General features: G+C 40.8%; 1 protein-coding gene across 9 annotated transcripts in view; it reads left to right on the top strand.

Moving 5' to 3' along the window:
• The window catches only part of rara (retinoic acid receptor alpha), a 282,413-nt gene extending 262,356 nt beyond the window's left edge, over positions 1 to 20,057 (top strand). For all 9 annotated transcript variants that reach the window (XM_062957876.1, XM_008113361.3, XM_008113368.3 and 6 more), the window contains 5 exons: positions 6,431 to 6,591; positions 9,117 to 9,293; positions 9,520 to 9,724; positions 13,816 to 13,974; positions 15,984 to 20,057. In XM_062957876.1, the coding sequence (XP_062813946.1) occupies positions 6,431 to 6,591; positions 9,117 to 9,293; positions 9,520 to 9,724; positions 13,816 to 13,974; positions 15,984 to 16,198 (917 nt within the window). In that variant the 3' untranslated portion in view covers positions 16,199 to 20,057. The remainder of the gene's footprint in view (positions 1 to 6,430; positions 6,592 to 9,116; positions 9,294 to 9,519; positions 9,725 to 13,815; positions 13,975 to 15,983) is intronic.
• The last annotated feature ends 452 nt before the right edge of the window (positions 20,058 to 20,509 follow it).

Here is a 20,509-nt window from a genome sequence, read left to right as displayed (position 1 = left end):
CAGCAGAGCTCGATGGAGGCTGGATTACAAATGGCTCCCCTGGCAATTGCGTGTGATGGCCCCTTTCACCCCCTGCGATGTGTTGTTCTCTGCTTCCATTTGTACCCACAGTTTTTGTGAAAGAAAATGTAAAAAAATGCAGTTTGGGGGTGATGCAAGAAAAATCCATAATGTCCATTTTCATATATGTTTATTTAGCTATTTCGTGTAACTAATTTCAGGGGAGGAGCAGCTTCCTTTCCAGTTCATTCCTGGAACAGGAGTGCAGCCAATGGAGTTACAGACCTATTCTCCCAAACAGTATCTTGCAAAAATGTTATCAGATGCCATTGATAACACAGAGACCTTTTTTTTTTCAATGCCCCCTCTTAGATGTGCCATGTGGGGCTCCCCCCATCACTTTGTTCTAATTTTGAGGGTGTTTCCCCGGCAACCAGTGATTGATGATGTCAGAGACAAATGACGCAGACATGGCCCTCCTGGCATCTGCAGTGCTTAGTTGTCAAGGCTCCCGACTGTAACGGGGTGGGGAGGGAGGGAACCCCACTTCGCCATGACAACTCCAAGGGTTAGATTAATAAAACCTTGGGAGGGGGAAGCAGATTGATCCAGTGGAAAATGAAGGTGTGAATGGGCGGAGAATTAGTGGTCGATCGGGGATCTCCAAGTCCCTGCCCCTGTTTTCTTTTCCTCCAAAGCTGTGAAGAAACATAGGTGCAGGCATAAGAGGTTTAAATGTAGGTGCTCCTCTGGACTTGTCCCCACACAGTTTTCTTTACCCACTTGTGCTAATATTGGCCTGAATTAGATATTGTCAACAATATTGATAAATGCAATTGATTCGGTGAGTCTGCTTTAGTTCTTATAAACAATAGAGTCTTGTGGACTTCAGGATTAAAGAAGAACTGAAGTCTATCACTTTATTGTATCCCATGTTTCCTCTAGAACCGGGACTCAGTCCCCTGGAGTCAACCAGCCCTATACTACTGCTACTGCTACTACTACTCATAATCATCATCATACTATTTTTTTCTTGTAAAGAGCAACTTGAGAAACTGCAAGTCACTTCTGATGTGAGAGAATTGGCCGTCTGCAAGGACTTTGCCCAGGGGATGTCCGGATGTTTTACCATCCTGTGGGAGGCTTATCTCTCTCCCATATGGGAAGCTGGAGCTGACAGATGAGAGCTCACCCTGCTCCCTGGATTCAAACCACTGACTTTTTGGTCAGCAGTCCTGCCGGCACAAAGGTTTAATGTACCACCGGCAGCTCAAATATACTAATACTATTAGTACTAATAATAATAATAGAGAGATTGTGGGGCAGGAAGTTGACTCCCCTCACCAGAGATCTTAACAAGGGATGACATTTAACAAGGGATGTATGTGTTGAGAAATCAAATTTGTAATATGCAAAAGAATCTTGTAACACTTTTGAGATTGAGAGAAAGAAGTTGGTAGCAGAAACTTTTATAGACTCTGTCTACCTCAACAAATGCAAATTGTACGTCATCAGTTCATAATAGTTGTTTGATGGTAAGTAGGAAAGCCATGCAAGGTGGAGGCCGTCATCCTTGCAAAGAGTTGGGTTGTGAGGTTACAGATAGGTGAGACGAAATTCAAGCAAACCGACTGAAATGTTATTTGATGCAGGGAGATATTGAAGAATATGAGCCAGCTTTTTTGAGTCCGGTGTTAAGATGCAACCCTGCTCCCACAACACTTTTTCATTCACAACTTCATCCATTTCTCTTGGTGTCTTTTGCTTCCCCTGATGCCAGCTGCTTTTTCTCTCCCCCACCCTTGGTTCTTCTGTGTGATGATGGATGCCGTTTTCCCCCCTCCTTAACTGCCTGTCTGGACCGCGCTTTATTGAATTTGCCAAGCAGACATGACTGATTTCCAAATTATCCCCCTCCCCTCTGCCCCCACCTCCTCCCTCAGGCATGGCGGTGAAATGTACCAGCCCACCATGAGCAAGAGGCGCATCTGGCACTGCCGATGGCTTGCATTCATGTACTTATTGTAAAGGGGAATCATAGAGAATAAAAACTTTTTTAAAAAACCAGGATCCCTGCAGAATTGAAAAGGCAGTCACCCCTCTTCTTTCAGATGCCATCATACAGCTTCTGTGCAAGATACACCCAAATCTTAGACACAAACACAAGGGTTTGTGCTGCCTCAGTGAATCCTATATACATAGAGGAAGTGCCATAGATCTGATACATGTGCCTGTATCTTCTTGCAGCCTGTGGGTCTTAATACTGTAATTTGTGTCAGCTTTGTCCTCTGTAGGTTAATTAAGTACACTCCAATTAGTTAATGCAGCCTATTCAATTTGTGAAGATTCTAGCAGGCTAAAAAAATACAACCAAGATGCAGCTCAAAAGTCTAATTTCAATGAATTACTAATGACATTTATACCACCCAAGAAGTGTCAAGATCCTTCCCCTTTTTCTTGATGTTGTTGTGTACCTTCAAGTCATTCCCAACGTATGACAACATTAAGAAGAATCTATGAATGGTTCTTATAAGGTTGAGAATGTGTGACTCACCCAAGGCCACCTAGTTGGGTATCCACGGTCTAGTGGAGAATCAAACACTGGTCTCCAGTGGTGTTGTCCAATGTCCAGTGCTCAAACCACTATTCTCTCTAGCTTACCCTAATATATTATTACCATAATATATCACTTTCTAGACACACTTAGGGATGGACAAGTTTCAAATGAATGAGAGTTCTCCAGATCTTAAACTACCCATTTGCCTGTTTTTACTATAATGATTTAGTAAATAGCCGATCTACACAAGAGGACACATTTGGGTGTAGGCCTCTGGGGTATTAATGCAGAATGAGAATAAGCAGGGAAAGCAAGTCGTGGAATAGTAACAAGCAAGACAGAGGTTATGGCAACAGGCCAACCAAGGCTTGGCAAATTTCTAGTTCTTCCTGTTCAGGGTGAATGTGCTTCTCCTGGACAAAAAATGTATCATGTTTTTCCTAGAGCCACATTTGCTGGATTCGCCAACAGCTATTCCTGCTTTGGCCTGAGAGAAGTCAGGCGTCAGTCATTCATGATTTGGGAACCTGATCTCTTGACCATGCTGTCATACCCTATGTGTGATGACTCTCAAAAATGTTTTTAAGAGTTGCAGCTAGTGCAAAAGGCTTTGTTGCACCTTCAGTCAGGAACAAGCTGTAGCAAACTTGCATTCAATCCTAACTGCATTGGCTAACTTTGCGTTTCCAGACCTGATAAAAAGTGTGGCCCTTCAAGGTCTATGACCCATATATTTTCCCTCCAGATATTCCTCCCTGATAGGAGGTTGTGGCTTCATTTTCCAACTTCTGTATAGCCACCTATTTCGAAGGCTTTATGGTGACGATGAAACTCTGGGAAGAAAGTCAAGCCCACATCAGACCCGGCTTCGTCAAATGTCTCCCTATTGATACTCTGTGAGCTGGCTAAAGCTGCATTGTGCTTAACGTGACATTTCTCATTATTCTTCAGGTGCTGCTTTTTGGCAGTAAGGAAGAGTGTAGAAGTGCTAATACAAACAAACTCAGTTGGGAAAATCCCAATGATTCTGAAATATTTGAAGGAACAAAGAGCCTCACTTAGCTGAATAAACAAGTGACATTTATCTTATGTCTTCTGTTGCCTCAGCTGCAGCTCACAATGGTCCAAAATAGACAAGGATGTGCAGAGGGACACACGCATGCACACACACTTCTCATTTGGTCTATTTGTATTTTCTTTATTTCTCCTGGAGCAGTAAAAGTGTTGTAGTGCATCGGAAGTTACCACCATTCAGTAATTCGGTAGATTTCTTGTATTTTGGATCTGACTAATTGTCATAAGTAGGATTGGAAAGGAATCTGATTGAGTGTGAAATATCTTCTGTAACATCTTATTAGGCTTATTGACATGAGACTTCTGGAACCATTTGTTTTCTGGGAACATTTCTGGATTATGTTTACTTTCCACTGTAGTTTGGATGGGAAAAAACGCATTGTCATGGGAGCAAAAATCAAACTTTGGAAAAATAACTTTTTGGATAACTATTTTCAAAGATCTCCAGGCTGAGGGTTCAAGGAGTTGTTGTCCCAAAAGTTATTTTTTTCCCATATTTCTATAGTTACAGTAGTATGAACACCTTTGGAGTTGAAGTTCATTTCAATGGCATTTTGGTCCTATTCTAACATAGGAGCAGAATATTGTGGATAAGGCAGTCTCATTTGCAAATCTGGCCTTAACACAAGCCTTTGGTTGTTGGAACTCCACAACTGAGGTAGATGTGATATACATACTGTAAAGTGAATAGCACCCAATGTAACTATTTTTTATTTGCTGGATGTGCTTTAAACCGACTGTGTGACTTCACTGTAAACTGTTCCAGTCTCACTTTATCCAGGGTTTAGTTCCTTAAAAAATAATAACTTGGGAAAAATGATCCCAGTTTTCAAAGTATCAACCATCCAGGTTTTAGAGATTCCAACTAACGGTTGGGATTTTTCGAGCTCTGTCTCCCATGTTTCCCATTAAACATCTAATTTTTTTTCTCTTTTCATTCTATCTTCTTCATAGCTTTGATCCTGAATGATCTCTTGATCCAACCTACCTTTCACATTGATTTTCCCTTTTCTCAATTCGGTGTCTCCAGCTGCTCTTTCCCATGGCTTGCTCCATGTGTCCTTCTCAAACATTCAAGTTTCATAGGAGTCTGTTTGTCTTGCCTTCTTTCTTCTACCAGTGTTGAAATTCTCTCGTTCTTGAGCTTCTCCACTTAAAGGTAAAGGTAAAGGTTTCCCCTGACATTAAGTCCAGCCGTGACCAACTCTGGGGGTTGGTGCTCATCTCCTTTCTAAGCCGAAGAGCTGGCGTTGTCCATAGACACCTCCAAGGTCATGTGGCTGGCATGACTGCATGGAGCGCCATTACCTTCCCGCCGGAGCGGTACCTATTGATCTACTCACATTTTCATGTTTTCGAACTGCTAGGTTGGCAGGAGCTGGGGCTAACAGCGGGTGCTCATTCCACTCCCGGGATTCGAACCTGGCACCTTTCGGTCCACAAGTTCAGCAGCTCAGTGCTTTAACACACTGTACCACCAGGGGCCCCTTCTGATCTTGCTTCCTAACATTTTGGTTTCTCAGATCTTTTTCCTTTTTTCCTATGATTCTATAATATGCGACTCTTCTGATCTTTGTCTCTACTGTGGCTTCCCCAGTTGAAACACTTGCACTTTCCTCACGGAAGCAGCACTATTCAAATGTAGTGCAGACATATGCACTCTGAGGATTAGGCATATTTATGTACTGAATTTATATTTTGTGTTTTTCCCAATGTGAGATCATTTTTGAAAGGTTGTCTGAGACTCACGGCACCCATTTGCAGCGCCTAATGACCACAGACATGGATAGGGGCATAAAGAACTAAAGAAAGAGAGCTCTGCACAGTTAAATGTTCTATTAAAAACTGAAAAGCACCATTGATCATAAGCCTCTATCCCCACAGAATGGTGCGACTCCTTTGAGCATCTTTACAATGAACCCTGTAGACTTTGCATTGGAATAGAAAAGCAGTTCCATTTCAGACCCAGTGCTTGCAGACCTGTACTTTTCTTACGTAGCTGTAAGTGGGGAGAGGATTCACGCAGTGAGCAGGAAGATGCAAAATATGTAACTCTTTCTTAAAGGCGAAATAATTTCAATTCTTTGTCAGTGGTAAGCAAAGACGATACAAATATAGATGGTTGAATCAGTCTGACTTGATTTTGTTGACAGGTTTTTTTTTACTGTTAAGTTCTTTTCATCTCAATTCTGCAGTCAATTTCATTTTTTCCCTTTCGGTCCACATGAAAATTCTTATTTTTGGCACGTTTTATAAAAATTCAATTTTTGTTACTATTTAAGACACACTTCTGTGATTATTTTAATATTTCAAAAGAAAAATCAATGCATAGTTTTGATAGCAAACTTAGTTCATACCTGGTTTTTGGTTTTAGCAGTTCACATTTTGTATGCTTGCTTTGTACTTGCCAAGTTCATTCATCAGATTTATTATGTTTACTAACCTTATCATACTTAACTGAAACATGAAGTGAATGAATTTCTCACTCATCCCTTGATACAAAATGCTTCAGAAAATTATCTTTTTTTATTGGACTGCCTATTATTACTTCTTAAATAAGTTCTGAACAATCTAGCTGTTACTGCCTTTGGTTCACTTTTGACGTATCATTGGAATCTTTGCATTCCAAATACTATGACTATTACTGTGGCAATAACATTAATAGTAAGCAGTATTAGTGGTTGTAGCTTGGGATGGAAGGCTGAATGGGTTGACTCTCAATTCAGAGCTCTTGGTTTTTTGCTAGTCTTGGATAGCATCACTCATCCTGTGACCTCTTCTTTTTGTATGTCCTTTCAGCTGTCCGAAATGACAGAAACAAGAAGAAGAAAGATGCTCCAAAGCAGGAATGTTCGGAGAGCTACATCATCACGCCTGAGGTAGAGGATCTCATTGAGAAAGTACGCAAGGCCCATCAGGAGACCTTCCCTGCCCTCTGCCAGTTGGGCAAATACACCACGGTAAGTGGCAACTGGGGTGAATGACATGAGGGCAGCTCACAGGGAGAGGGGTGAGATTGGTAGAAAGATAAATAGGGGAAACCATTATTGGTACCGTGGCTGGAAATTGTAATTGGAAGAGATCAATTGGTTTGCAAGAAGGTTACCACCAACTCTCCTATTGTGCCCCAATAGAGAAATCCGTATTATCTGAACAAATGTGGCTAATTGGTCTTATTTGCCCATGTCTGTACCACATAACCCAACCAATTTTTTTTTTTTTGCGTATTGGTTTTTAGGCCTGTTCCTGGGGTTATTTAGGGCACTGGTTCGGAAAATTGTACTGGGTGGACCAAATCAGTACTAGTTTTTTAGATATGGTTATTATGATTTTCTATGGGTGAGCAGATGAAGAGTAGTTTATGTTCTTATCTAAAAAGCTAGAGCTTATAGGAGAAAACCAGTGCCACTTTTGGAATCAGCAAGTCAAATATACTCAGAAACAAGTCTCACATTTGAGGCACCAAAATGTGTGTTGCCCAGTGTTATTTATTCTTATGGGCTGCTTTATGTTGAAGTTGGAATAATATCACAGAATGCCTCAGCTCACATAACGTATTCCCTAACAGCAAAATGCTCACTTTAAGCCAATACATATATTCTCTTAAATAAAATGGTTTCCCACTAATAGCCATTCATGACCAAATAGACATGAACAGGTGTTTCAGTAATATCTAACACAGAGGAGTCTTAAATTATCCCTGTTCTCATGTAACATTATTCCGAACAATATCTTGTTTTTCAGCTCAATTTGTCAGCTGTGATGCATCAAATACCAGTTATTAGTATTTCCTGCAAAATAAACAAAATGAACAATGAATAAGAAAGTGTTAAAAGTATATAAATATATCAAAAGGTAAAAAATAAGTTTCTGAAAACAGTCTAATAACTGTAAACATTGTAATCCTTCTAACAAAGAATTAAGTGGCCACAATCATAATCCATCCATCCACTCACATTCCTATTATGAAAATGTGTATGTGTGTGCACTTTCAGGTTGTCTGTCAACTTACGGCACCTCCTTGAGTTTCATAGGGTTTTCTTAGGTAAGGAATACGCAAAGGTGATTTGCTGTTACTTTCATCTGAAATTTAACCTACAACACCTGGTATACTTTAATGGTCCTTATCCAAGTAATAACAAACTTGACCCTGTTTAGTTTCCAATAGGATCTACAATATATATAATGTGCATGCTTCCAGGTTCCTGAACACTGTAATGGTATAGGTGTGTGTATGTACCTGGAGGCAGCACATTATACCCAACGGTGCTCAAATGACAGAGGGACAGCACCTTCTGACTTTATAAAAAATTGCCCAGCAACATGGCTGGGATAATTTGTTTACTTTTTATAGATTCCTAATATCATAGTTACTCTCGTATTTAAATATAAATCAGCCATATCATCTATCTGCATTGTGTTGCCTTCCATGGCTGCCTGAAACCATCCTTGAACTTTGATGGATAACTTTTTTCATTACTTGCCAACTAGTCCTTTAACTAGTGGGATCCAGGTCATTCTGCATATGCTGGTCTAGCACTGGGCTAAGTAGGCTGCAAACTAGGTTAGGCAAATCCAGTCCGATTTATCTGGCACTTTCCAACTCTATTCAAGTTGCCTTGCCATTATCCAGAAATGAAAACAAAACGACCCACCTTACTTAGAATTTGTTGGTTAGCCTCAACCAGAATAGAGTTTTTGAATCAGCTGTGAAATGATGAGTCAACATGTAGATCAGTGCTTCTCAACCTGTTGGTCCCCAGATGTTTTGGCCTTCAGCTCCCAGAAACCCAGCTGGTAAACTGGCTGGGATTTCTGGGAGTTGTAGGCCAAAACACCTGGGGACCCTACATCCACTGATGTAGAGAAGTGATTCAGTGCTTCTGCCTTATTTAGGACTAATACTAGGATTCAGGCCCTTGTTTTTTGGGTTTAATTATTTTAATATCCTAACCTTTGGTTTAGTATTACCCCAACATTGTTTTCAGAATGCTAAAGGCAAAACCAAAATCTGTTTTGTTTTCCAATCTTGGTCTGATCGTTCTCACATTACAGTCTCTTTCCATTGATGCTTTTATTCCATTTTTAATTCATGAAGAAGATAAGAAGTTAAATGTCATCACAAATAGCTTCAGATGCAGACCTTATTTTTGGAGAATAATTCCCACAGTGCTCTGTCTGTGTGGGCAGTGGCCAAGTTGGCTGGAAGATTCTGGAATTTGTAGTGCAAAAAAAGTAATGTTTCCAGTTTTTGCTCAAACCAAGTGAGTCCAGTCACTTCTTCAGTGGGAAGATGGTATTATGTGACTTGGGAATGCAACACCTTGCGAACTCACCCTTGAGAAATCATTCTGACGATCAAGCAAAATTCTCCCATTTAAGTGTCTAAGAAAGAAAATTTGGGTGGGAATGGAATGAGGAATCAGATCTAACTGTCTCAGCCTCAGATGCAATTCTCTAACCCCGGGTTTCTTTTGTCCACCAGAATAACAGTTCTGATCAACGGGTGTCTCTCGACATAGACCTATGGGACAAGTTCAGTGAATTGTCCACAAAGTGCATCATCAAGACAGTTGAATTCGCCAAGCAGTTGCCAGGTTTCACCACGCTCACCATCGCTGATCAGATCACGCTTCTCAAAGCTGCCTGCCTAGACATCCTGGTAAGTAGGGAGTCCTTTCCCCTGTGAACAAAGGCAGAAGTAGGACAAGTCAGAATTTTAGGTGTCCAGCTGGAAAGACTTAGAAGAACTGAATCTTAGTTCTCCAAGGAGGCTTACAATCTACATCTGTACCACCGGTAAACTCTATCACCTACTTTATAGCTTTGTACAATAAAAGGTGGAAGGAATGGGTGTAGACCTGATGCAATCAATGCTCTTCTTCTAGATCCTCCGGATATGTACGCGCTACACCCCAGACCAGGACACCATGACTTTCTCAGATGGCCTGACACTCAACCGCACGCAGATGCATAACGCAGGCTTTGGGCCGCTCACGGATCTGGTCTTTGCCTTTGCCAACCAGCTGCTGCCACTTGAGATGGATGATGCCGAAACAGGACTGCTCAGCGCCATATGCCTCATATGTGGGGGTGAGCATCATAACTGGGAGAAGTTAAGGGATAAGTTCTGGACCTATGTCCTTAGTTGCTTGGCTGCAGACAGAAAATGCATGGCATCATCATCGCAGTGCACTATAAACTGGTGGCTCTGTCTGTGTGTGAGTGATAGTATGAGTGTGATGGCTCTGCCTTTGGTCCTACTAGCCTCTAAAGGGCAAAGACAGAGGAAAAGCTACATACATACCTTGCTTTGACATTAAACGTTAGGAAAAACATATAGAATAAGTTGCTGGTGATGGAGATAACCCACATGTTTGTTTTGTGGCTGCTGCACAAGAACACGAGAACATTTTGTGAATGGCAAACTCTGTTGTAAGTAGTGTAAAGGCAATTACTACACTTGAGTCCCTTTCGGGGTTGAGAAAGGTGGGATATAAATATGGTAAATAAACACTTATATTTGTTTACCATAAAAGATATGTGCAATATCTTTTATAACAGTAATTAATATATAATTACATTTTTACCAGCTACCCTCTGGTTATAAGATTTATATTCATTCCTATTCACAAAGTAGATCTGAGTCCAAGTCTATGGCTGTTCATCTTCAGCACCAAATTGGTGGAGCTGTGATACTTTAAGGCCCATTAATTCTGTAAATCTGCTCTAAACATGTGGTCAAAACACCGAAATACTAACAGCATTTTGACCACAGCTTGGATAAGTTTATTTTTTGAGTGCCAACTCCCTTTGCATGCTGCAATGTTCTTAAACCCTGGTTTGTACCTGGGAGAGAATAGTCAGGAAACTGAGCCTCTCTGTGTCACACTTGATCAGTAAAGTCATAAATGCTGGTTTCCCACATTGGATGGTGGATCGGTCGGTCAATGATTGCTCTTTCTTTGCTTTGCAAGTGTTTCCTACAACAAAGATCAGTAGTGACAAAACAGTCCAGAATACTTGCTTTTAATAAAAATGATTTATAGACGACATAATAAGGGCCAGTTTATATATTGAGCTGAATCAAGTGGAACTGCTATTCCTGGGTTGTTCCATTTAAATTTCGGTGTTCATATTTTCTCTAATCTCCCAGCCAAGTTGAACCATCTATCCTGTGCTCTGTACATGCAGATCAAGCATGTCAGGTAGGGGAGCCAATGTGGTGTAATGGTTTGAGTGGTGAGCTATGATTCTGAATACAAAGGTTGAAATTCCTGTTTGACCATCAGATCCACTTGGCCGAGTCGTATTCTCTCAGCTTGGGAAAAGAGCAATTTCACACCTTTTCTGAGCAAATCTTGCCAAGAAAGCACTGATAGATTCACAATACCTGGGGAATAACTTGAATGCAAACAACAGCCATGTTAATAAGAGATCAGTTTGTTTCTGAAGTATCTTCATGAAATACAGAGATGTTTATGTTTTTGGTGGGCCGTCCCCTTTAAATGAATAAAGACCAGGAAAAGCTTGGATATTTAAAATTACTTAAAAGTCTAGCCCTAAAAGCTTCAGGCTTTAAGTCTCCCAAGGCGGAAGCAATCATATGTAAAAGATAGCCTAACTTGTTCTACGGGCTATATTTAAGAACAAAGTATATCTGGGACTTTCAATCCACCACCTCTCAAAGCTCTCAAGATGTTACAAATCACCTTTTGGATTTCTGATTTCTATTCAGCAAATCAAAACCCTTCTTCTTCCCACTTAGTCTGAGTTTTTAAAGGCATTGAGAACTCCCTATTCCCTTGTACATAGTTTCAGGAGAATGGGAGCTTGAAAAGCAAGAGCATCCTAAGCAGTTGACTCTGAACAAATCTTCTTGAGCCTCCACAAGATGAAGTGTACATCCCATTAAGCTATAGGAATACTGTCTTCCTTAACACCCTTTCAAACCTATGCCTCTAAATTCTAGCAGCAAATTGGGGGACCTGCTCTGGATCAAGCAAAAAATGCAAAGTTCTGGATGTTGTTGTTCTTTTTATAGCTTGTAGGCTTTCATTTGTAATGAATGTTATAGCTCAGGATGAATTTTGACCCAATCTGACCCTGGACCCAATCCTTCTTTGAACTCCACTCAATCCTGCTTTATGGTGAAGTAACTAGTTCAAGTATTTAACATTAATCTTGATTCAAAATCCTACAGCATTTAAAAAAACCAACCCTGGAGACTCTGTGTTTGGCTGTCAACATTTTTGGCAGTCAGACAAACAAGAAACAACTTTTGCTTGCTTGCCCATTAAAATCCCAGTTCTTAAGTACTATGTTTTGCTCTTCCACTATACACAAACAGCACACTTCTCTTGACTCAGGGAAAAGGAGTCCAGGAGAGCCTCTTTCGTGTGCTGCATCTCTACCCAACAGTGCCACCAGGTGGCAGGAGGTTCTTTGGGCCACATGAAAGTTTGTGATTGTGATAGCTTTTGATGTGTCCAAGAAAGTCGAGTGCATGGGTGTATAGCATATAATTTTAGTAATAATATTTATGACTACAAAACCTAGCAAAACTACTTCCTCATCCCGGTAATGTTGCCATCTAACAACACACACCAAGAATTTACTTTCACTATGCAGCAAAGAGTGCAAAAACCACAGATGTGGTTGTCATGTAATTTTTAATAAATGCCTGCATACCATGCAATGTCTGTTTTGCATTGTGTGGATGATGACAAGCATCCATCATCTATCCACCTCATCTTCCCTGGCAGATTTCCTTTTTGCTAAGTGGAGTTATGGTATGATATTTGCATAGTAGCAACCACGTGTATGTGTGTGTCTTTGTATACACACAAATTCGCAATAATTAATTGGTTTGGTCGTAGAAAAACCATTATGCTCTTAAGCAGTGGTTCTCAATTTTTGATCCCCCAGATGTTTTGGATTTCAATTCCCAAGTGTCCCAGCCAATGTGGCCCATGCCCAGAATTTCTGTGAGCTGAAATCCCAAACATCTGGAGGATCAAACGTTGAGAACCACTCAAAGCATCTCAAGTTATGAAATAACTCTGAACTTATGTAGACATGGATGAGTTAGTTTATTTTTAGTCAATGGCAGTTCTACATGTTTTCATAAGCCTGCTCCATGCCATTTCTGCATTCATCTGCCAACTAAAGTACACACACAAAATTCACAGTTTTCAAAATGGATTTTGCCCACAAATATGTATTATCACACACATTTGAACTTAAAATGCATATGTTTGTATTTTGGGTGATTTAGGTCAGAGAATTATGAAAACAAAAGGCTATGTTTCACTCTGGTTATTTGTGCAGGAAGTTTATATTTGGTTAATTTGCTTAAAATGCAAAATCACTCATTTATGAACCTAAAACATACCCAAAAAAAATGGAGCAATGCTCCCAATCTTCACCATAATGCATTCACATGATTATTAAAAGGTTTCTAGTTCTTGTTGTTATGTATCTTCAAGTTGTTTTCAGCTAATGTCGACCCTACAGTGAACATATCACGGGGTCAATGTGAAACATAGTAGTCAAAATCTTATAACTTCTCTGTCTCAAATGTGGAACCTTTTCTCAGTGAGGGGTTTGCTCATTTTTAACCCTGCCATTGTTTACTTTCCACCTGTTGTCCATCTGTTAACTTACTGTATCTTCCTAGGATGGGGATGTGTGTTGAGTTTTGTCCTACTGGGTCTTAATTGCAAACAACAAAATGTATTTGTATATATATTTATTTGAATAATTTCTCTTCCTTTCTATTTCAAATGAGGCAGCGAGGTTTACACTCTTCAACAATTACAAAGCCCCTCCTAAATGCAAACTCCATTTAAAAGTGCTTCCAGGCTCTACATTAATGCTTCTCAAAGTACCAGTTTGTGAGTCATTAGATGCCACTCTCTGGAAAGTTTCCAAGAAGGGAATAAACAATTGTAGTCAGTCGGTACTAATAATCCCTTTACTTATTGCATATGTTAGGTTTTTTTTTCCATAGGTGTCTTTGTTAGCAGACGTATTAACCTCATGGAATTTGCTCCTATGTGCAAATCCACACACAAACTTGTTTAGCACATGATTTGTATCTTTAGTTCTGCGTGTGCACAGTTATGCATGGACTGTATGCCAGATGACCTCTATGGTTTTCTAACTTCCTGCTTCCTCACCAGATCGGCAGGACCTGGAACAACCGGACCGAGTAGATAAGTTGCAGGAACCACTTTTGGAGGCCCTAAAAATCTACGTCAGGAAGAGGAGACCTAGCAAACCCCATATGTTCCCCAAAATGTTGATGAAGATCACAGACCTCCGAAGCATCAGCGCAAAGGGTAATGGCCAGGCTCTGGGTTTTCTAAGGAGAATGTCTCCCATTGAAAGCTGTGCTCTAAGTAGCAGGGGAAGAAAAGACATGCTGAAGTATAAGGCTGTGCCATTTGGAATGTACATTTAGGCCTAAAAACAGAAAATTGATAATGTATGATCATACAGATACAAGGTGATTTATAGCAGTGAGATGAGCATCATTTGGAGAAGTCTCTTTTTAAAGTTACAACTCCCAGAATTCTCTTTCTCAAAAAGTACAGACAACTGTCCACATTTGCAGGGTCTAGGGGCACAAGACCCATAAAAATCAAAACGTACAAATTATAAAAACTGTAACCTTAACCCTAAGCCATCCATTCAGTCCTTCCCTTGCTCCCACCGCTGCCACTTGTACCCGCCATCCCTTTCCTCCTTTGGGAAGCCATGTTCCTGGCCAGCTGCCCCTAACTCCTAAGCTAAGGAATTCGTCCAGGCCTATGAGGATGTTCTGGAGAGATACAAATAGAAAGAGGCTCAAGGAGATGAGGAAAATGAGGAGGAAGGAAGGAAAAGGGGGGGGAGAGGAGGAGGTCTCTGCTCCTTACAGTAACCATAAGTCAGAAATTAAGTGAAAGCACATAACAACAACTACACACTATAGTCCCCGTTCCCCACAACATTTTGGAAGACCGTGAACTGGCCCTCTGTTAAGAAGTTTGAATACCTCAGTTCTAAGTCCTCCAGAGCAGGTAGGAGGTTAACTTCTACTGGAGGACCTAGAGCAGTGGTTCACAACCTGAGGGTCCCCTGATGTTTTGTCCTTCAACTCCCAGAAATTCTAAAAGCTGGTAAACTGTCTGGGATTTCTGGGAGTTGTAGGCCAAAACACCTGGGGACCCATAGAGTTTCCTAAGGAGAACATTTAAATCAAACCTATGAATTATCAAGTCCACAAAAAGCAAACTTGCAAATGTTGAAGGCTGACTTTATAAATGGCAAGATTTGCTTTGGAAGAATACATTTGTTGATATGACCTGGTGCTGCTACTGCACATTGTAGTGGGTACAACGATCCTGAATCCTTCCCAAAAGTAATCTGTATTGGGCAATTGCAATGCTTTGGTGTCCTGTGGGGAACAAGAAAACTTTTTCTGAGGTTTAGAGGGTGCTGAGTGAGGCTCTTAGTTATCTGTAGAGCTTTCAGGTGATGCCACAAGAATGTGAATGTATATTATTGCTGTTTTAAACTGTTTATTTTATGATGTTTTACTTTTGTTTATATATTTGGATTGTTGTTTATATGATTTTAATATGTTTTAAGCCGCTTTTGGTCCCGTGAGGGGGAAAAACGGGATATAAAGATTTATCATCATCATCATTATAGAGTTTAAAAATGATGATACAGTAGAGTCTCACTTATCCAACACTTGCTTATCCAACGTTCTGGATTATCCAACGCATTTTTGTAGTCAATGTTTTCAATACATCGTGATATTTTGGTGCTAAATTCGTAAATACAGTAATTACTACATAGCATTACTGCGTATTAAATTACTTTTTCTGTCAGATTTGTTGTATAACGTGATGTTTTGATGCATAATTTGTAAAATCATAACCTAATTTGATGTTTAATAGGTTTTTCCTTTATCCCTCCTTATTATCCAACATATTCGCTTATCCAACATTCTACCGGCCCGTTTATGTTGGATAAGTGAGACTCTACTGTATATCTGTCTTTTATCCTTATTTATAGCTTTGTAATTTGGCTTTATAGAAAGTGTGTTTTATTGTTTATATGTTGAGTTGTGGGATGAGGTGTTTTTGTCATGATCCCCATCTCATGCCATCTCTGGACACAGAGTGCTGACACAGAACACATGGCCATGGGCCGAAAGGGAGGACAGGAATATGAACCAGCCATAACAGTTTCGTATTATATATTATGTATCTATTGCTGTCTTTGAGTCCCATTCGTGGGAGAGAAGCGGGAGAAAAGTAAATAAATAATCTTTCTCCTTCTCCACCCCATTCCACAGGTGCTGAAAGAGTCATTACCTTGAAGATGGAGATCCCTGGGTCGATGCCCCCACTCATCCAGGAGATGCTGGAGAACTCTGAAGGCATGGACACGTTGGGGGCCTCAACGGGGGCCTCATCCCGTATAGGCAGCCACGCCCCACCTCCAGGCAGCTGCAGCCCCAGCCTTTCTCCCAGCTCCAACAGAAGTAGTCCTGCCACCCATTCGCCGTGACCCCACTGGCCAGCAGGACAAGCCGCTTGACCACCCCCTTCCCTGCACACTTCGGTCTTTTGTTCCCTGGCGATGCCTGGACAAACGTCTGAGGAGCAGGGGTGGGGCGAAGGGGGGAAGCCGTGGGACCTCATACCACTGGAAGCAATCTCCTCTCCCCCCACCCTCTCTGCGCCACGTGGGTCACGGTTAGGCCCCTAAGGATGGGCTCTGCGTACTGTTCCATACCAGCACACTTATCTTTTGTTCAACCGTTCCAGCAAAAGAGGGGTTCTACTCGCAATGGAGACCCACTCTCCCACCGCGGAGGCACAGATCGTATACAGGAAATTCCGAACTCTCTGCACACAGATCCATGAGCCGATCTGGAGGACAGATGCTCAGAACTAAGAGCGAGACTTTGCATATATATATATATATAAATATACATATATATATATTAAAAACAAACAAACAGCTGATTACAGAAAAAAAATCACCTCCTATGTGGCACGCACCCACCCACTGTCCTCTTCATCCTGTCGTGCACACATACACGCCTCCACAATGGGGGTTGCCTGCTTCTTGTTGCAGTGAAAATGAAGTGGTGTTCTTTATTTTCCCCTCTCCCTCTCTCTCTTTCTCTCTCTTTCTGGTTGAGTTTGCATTTCAAATGTTTCAGGGGGAAAGGGTGTAATGTTTCCTGTTTTGTTTTTTGTTTTTTTTAATTGCTCAGACCCCCTTTTATTGTCCTCAACTTGACCGTGCAAAGTTACCTTTTTCCTCCTTCCCTTGCCTCTCCCACTCCTTGTCCACCCACACATGCCTAAAAATGTCACCAGCAAATAATGATAATAATAATAAAAGTAAAATTAGTTCTTCAGGTTAAGAAAAAAAGTACACATAGAACAAGGAGGGATGGATTCATTTAAGAGAGAAGAAATATTATATCTATAAATATCTATAAATATCTATAAATACATTTTAAAAAGAAAACTTTGTAAAAGTTTGGAAATTCGGAAGGTTTCTAGAAAGAGCTTGGCAAGGAGAAAACTGAGGAAAACGAGATTTGTGTATGGGGGTTGCTCACAATTTTCTTTTTAATGTAAACCTGTATTCAGAGCTACATGTTTTTTTTTAATCAGGGGCCACACTCACACATACAAGGCTAAACCAGAATAACAAGAGTTTTCTGGCTTATTGGTACTGAGCAGCGGGCTGGTGCACACATCCCAGTCACTCCAGCGTGGTTCTCTCTGGAAATCTGAACCGCAAAGTTGGACAACTTTGGCCAATCTAAGGGCTTGTTTGAATCAGCCTGTTTTGCCCCTTAAAACTGAATGCTTTTATTTTTTTGGAAGGAAAAAACCAACCTGGGTAAAGCACTGTTTTGATGGAACTTCTTGGCATAAAACTGGGGACAGGGTGATTCATCCCTGATTTTAAAAAGGCCTCTTCCTGTTTGCGGTGTGGCTTTGTTCCCAATTTATGGAGACCCTAAGGCAAACTTAGTACCAGATTTTCTTGGCACAGTTTGTCCAAAGGGAGTTTGCCTGTGCCTAAGATTTGAGCAAGGTCAATGGATTTCCATGGCCAAGTTGGGATTCAAACCCTTGTCTTTGGAGTTATATTTCAAGGCTGTGCTGGCTCTCATTAGCAAAGCTTCTGGACTATAATTGGGTATGTGAAAGTGGGATAATAAAAAATATAGTGGAAGGGTTTAAAAATGGGAAGGGAGCCTTGTATTGTCTACCTCTGAGCTAAGGATGGACACGGCTTCATGTTATGTCCAAATGCAGACATAGCTTGGCTCGGCTCAGGCTGGGCAATAGATCCAAAAGAGGCCTTTTGAAAACCGTAAAATAGAAGGCTGTTTTAGGACAAGGAGAAGGCTTTTAAAAAATCAAGAAACAAAACATTGCAGTTCATTTTTTTGATTGGAAAAAGGTTTCTCCTGGATCTAAAATAAAACATGCGGCAAAAACATGGCAAAGTTATCTCCGATCTGCCAAACGGCACTGAGAGCATTGTAAACAATCAAAACAAAAACGTAATGAGTACCCTTGGAGATCTCAAAAATTATTGGGAAGGAGCTGGTATACGGATGCGCTGCTCATTGTTGATAAATCTGAATTCTTACCAATTCCAACCAAGGAAATCTGGGTCGTGTGAGTTAAAGGTGCTTAATTTTGGATGGATTTGTGTCCTTCGGTTATTGGCTGCTTTGACTGAGAACTGTTCTTTTTGGATCAGTCTCGGATGCATAACTACAATCTGGCAAGATTTGGCGGGAGGGGCAGATGAAAATTTGGGAAGCAAGTCAAGGTTTTAAGCACTGTGATAAAAGTGTTATTTTGAGCAAAAAATGCTTGCAGTTTTCTGAAGTGTGTGTGTGTGCTCGCTCGCGCATGTGTGAAAAACAACCCTACATTGTTCTATGTTTCCACTAACAATCCCCTTCCATTAACTTTAATGCTGCTTTTACATTTTAAAACAAATGACACTTGGTTTTGTAATCTTCAAAGTTTCAAAGGGGAAATTTCCCTCTTTCCCATTATTTCTTCTGCATTCCCTCTATTTTCACAGTTTTCTGAACAGAAACAGTTGTCCCTGTTTTATGGGGACGAACAGTAAGTTTGGGGACCTAAATAATAGAGCTAAAGACTTAACACTGCCTCAACTGGGTTTTTAAATTTGTTTTCTTTCCACAATTCTCCCTTACCTTAATGCAATATCATAAATTATTTGACATGTCACTTTGATGGAGGGGTTGGTGAGGTGGCAGCCCTTGAAGACAAACAAGACTAAAACTGCAGTCCTATACCCATTTAAGAACTATAAGCTTTGAGGCCATATTTCTATTCTTCTTTAAGGCCCATTGACCTGTTTCTCAATAGACATGGTCAGGATGGTTCTCCAACAAGTATAATGTTATGTATGTACTCAGAATTAAGTCAATGGGTCTTACTTCCTCAAACTATGGTAAAGGAAGGATTGCAACATTTAGGGTTCATGAAACTAGTACAGCTGTTTCTCCACATTTGCAGTTCTGACTTTTTCAGATTTGATCATTCACAGATTTTATTTAAAAAATATCTTTGGGAATCTAGGTCATCCATTTGAGTCTTTTTGGAGGACCTAAAGCAGTAGTTCTGAACCTGTGGGTCCCGAGATGTTTTAGCCTTCAACTCCCAGAAATCCTAACAGCTGGTAAACTGGCTGGGATTTTTAGGAGTTGTAGGCCAAGACACCTGGGGACCCACAGGTTAAGAACCACTGGCCTAGAGATTTCTAGAGAACACCTCTCTAGGAACATCTAGGTCCTCCGATGTGATTCTGTGGTCAGCTTCCAATGGACGTTGACCAAGCAACTGTGCTAGGAGACCTAGAGATTCATACAGAGCTCTTTTCTCAGGTTAAAAAAATAGCAATTTCATTATATCCAATGTTTTTCACTGTCATGGGGTCCTGTGACCCTAACCTTGATGAATGTGTAGGGCTGACTGTACATGGTTTCTTACTTCCTGACTAAGGAGATTCACAATATTTGGCTAGAAATATTCCAGATTTACTTTCAGACTATAAAAAGAAATATTTTCTAACACTCAACACACACATGAGGATTGGGGAATGGCCTGTATAGAATTAGGGGACCCATACACCATTTTGTTATTAATTTTACAGATTATTTTTCTCTTGAGATTTTAGTGTCTTAGAATCTACGACATGAAAATTCAAAATTGTGGAGACGCAGAAGTAATTGGGGTTTCTTTTTCCTGGAAGCTCCTCCCTCAGGTTTGAAGGACATGTGCTCCACACGTCTCAGATATGTATATAAAGCTGTTGTTCTTTCATATAAAATGATACTGGTGAGTTTACATCCTCCAATAATTACTGCATTCGGTGGGCGAGCCGGGGTACGCTGTGGGTAGTTTTTGTTTTGTTTTTTTGTCTTTGTTTTAATTTAAACTAGTGTTCCCAACCTGTGGTCTGTGAACCACCAGTGGTCCTCAAGAACTAAAATATGCTTGCCGGTTCACCATTACTACATCATTGCAACGAGAGCAACTGGTCTCGCAAAACCCTCTTATAGTGATGAGGCAACAGGGATGTCGGGAGGGGATAGGCTGACTACCCATGAAAGGCCAACAACAAGCCTCCTGACTGCTGCTTCTCCTCCTCCCTCCTGAGCGGAGCTGTTCCATGTGGCACCTGGAAGTGGGGACGCCTTGGTGTCTTTGTCTTTAGGCCTGTTCCTGAGGTTATTTCGGGGTGCTGATTCAGAAAATTGCATTGGATAGACCACATCAGCTCTAGATTATTAAACAGGTT

The sequence above is a fragment of the Anolis carolinensis genome, chromosome 6, assembly GCF_035594765.1.
Source record: "Anolis carolinensis isolate JA03-04 chromosome 6, rAnoCar3.1.pri, whole genome shotgun sequence".
Taxonomy (NCBI): Eukaryota; Metazoa; Chordata; class Lepidosauria; order Squamata; family Dactyloidae; genus Anolis; species Anolis carolinensis.
The sequence above is the reverse complement of the archived record's forward strand: the minus strand, read 5'-3'. Positions and strand labels throughout refer to the sequence as shown.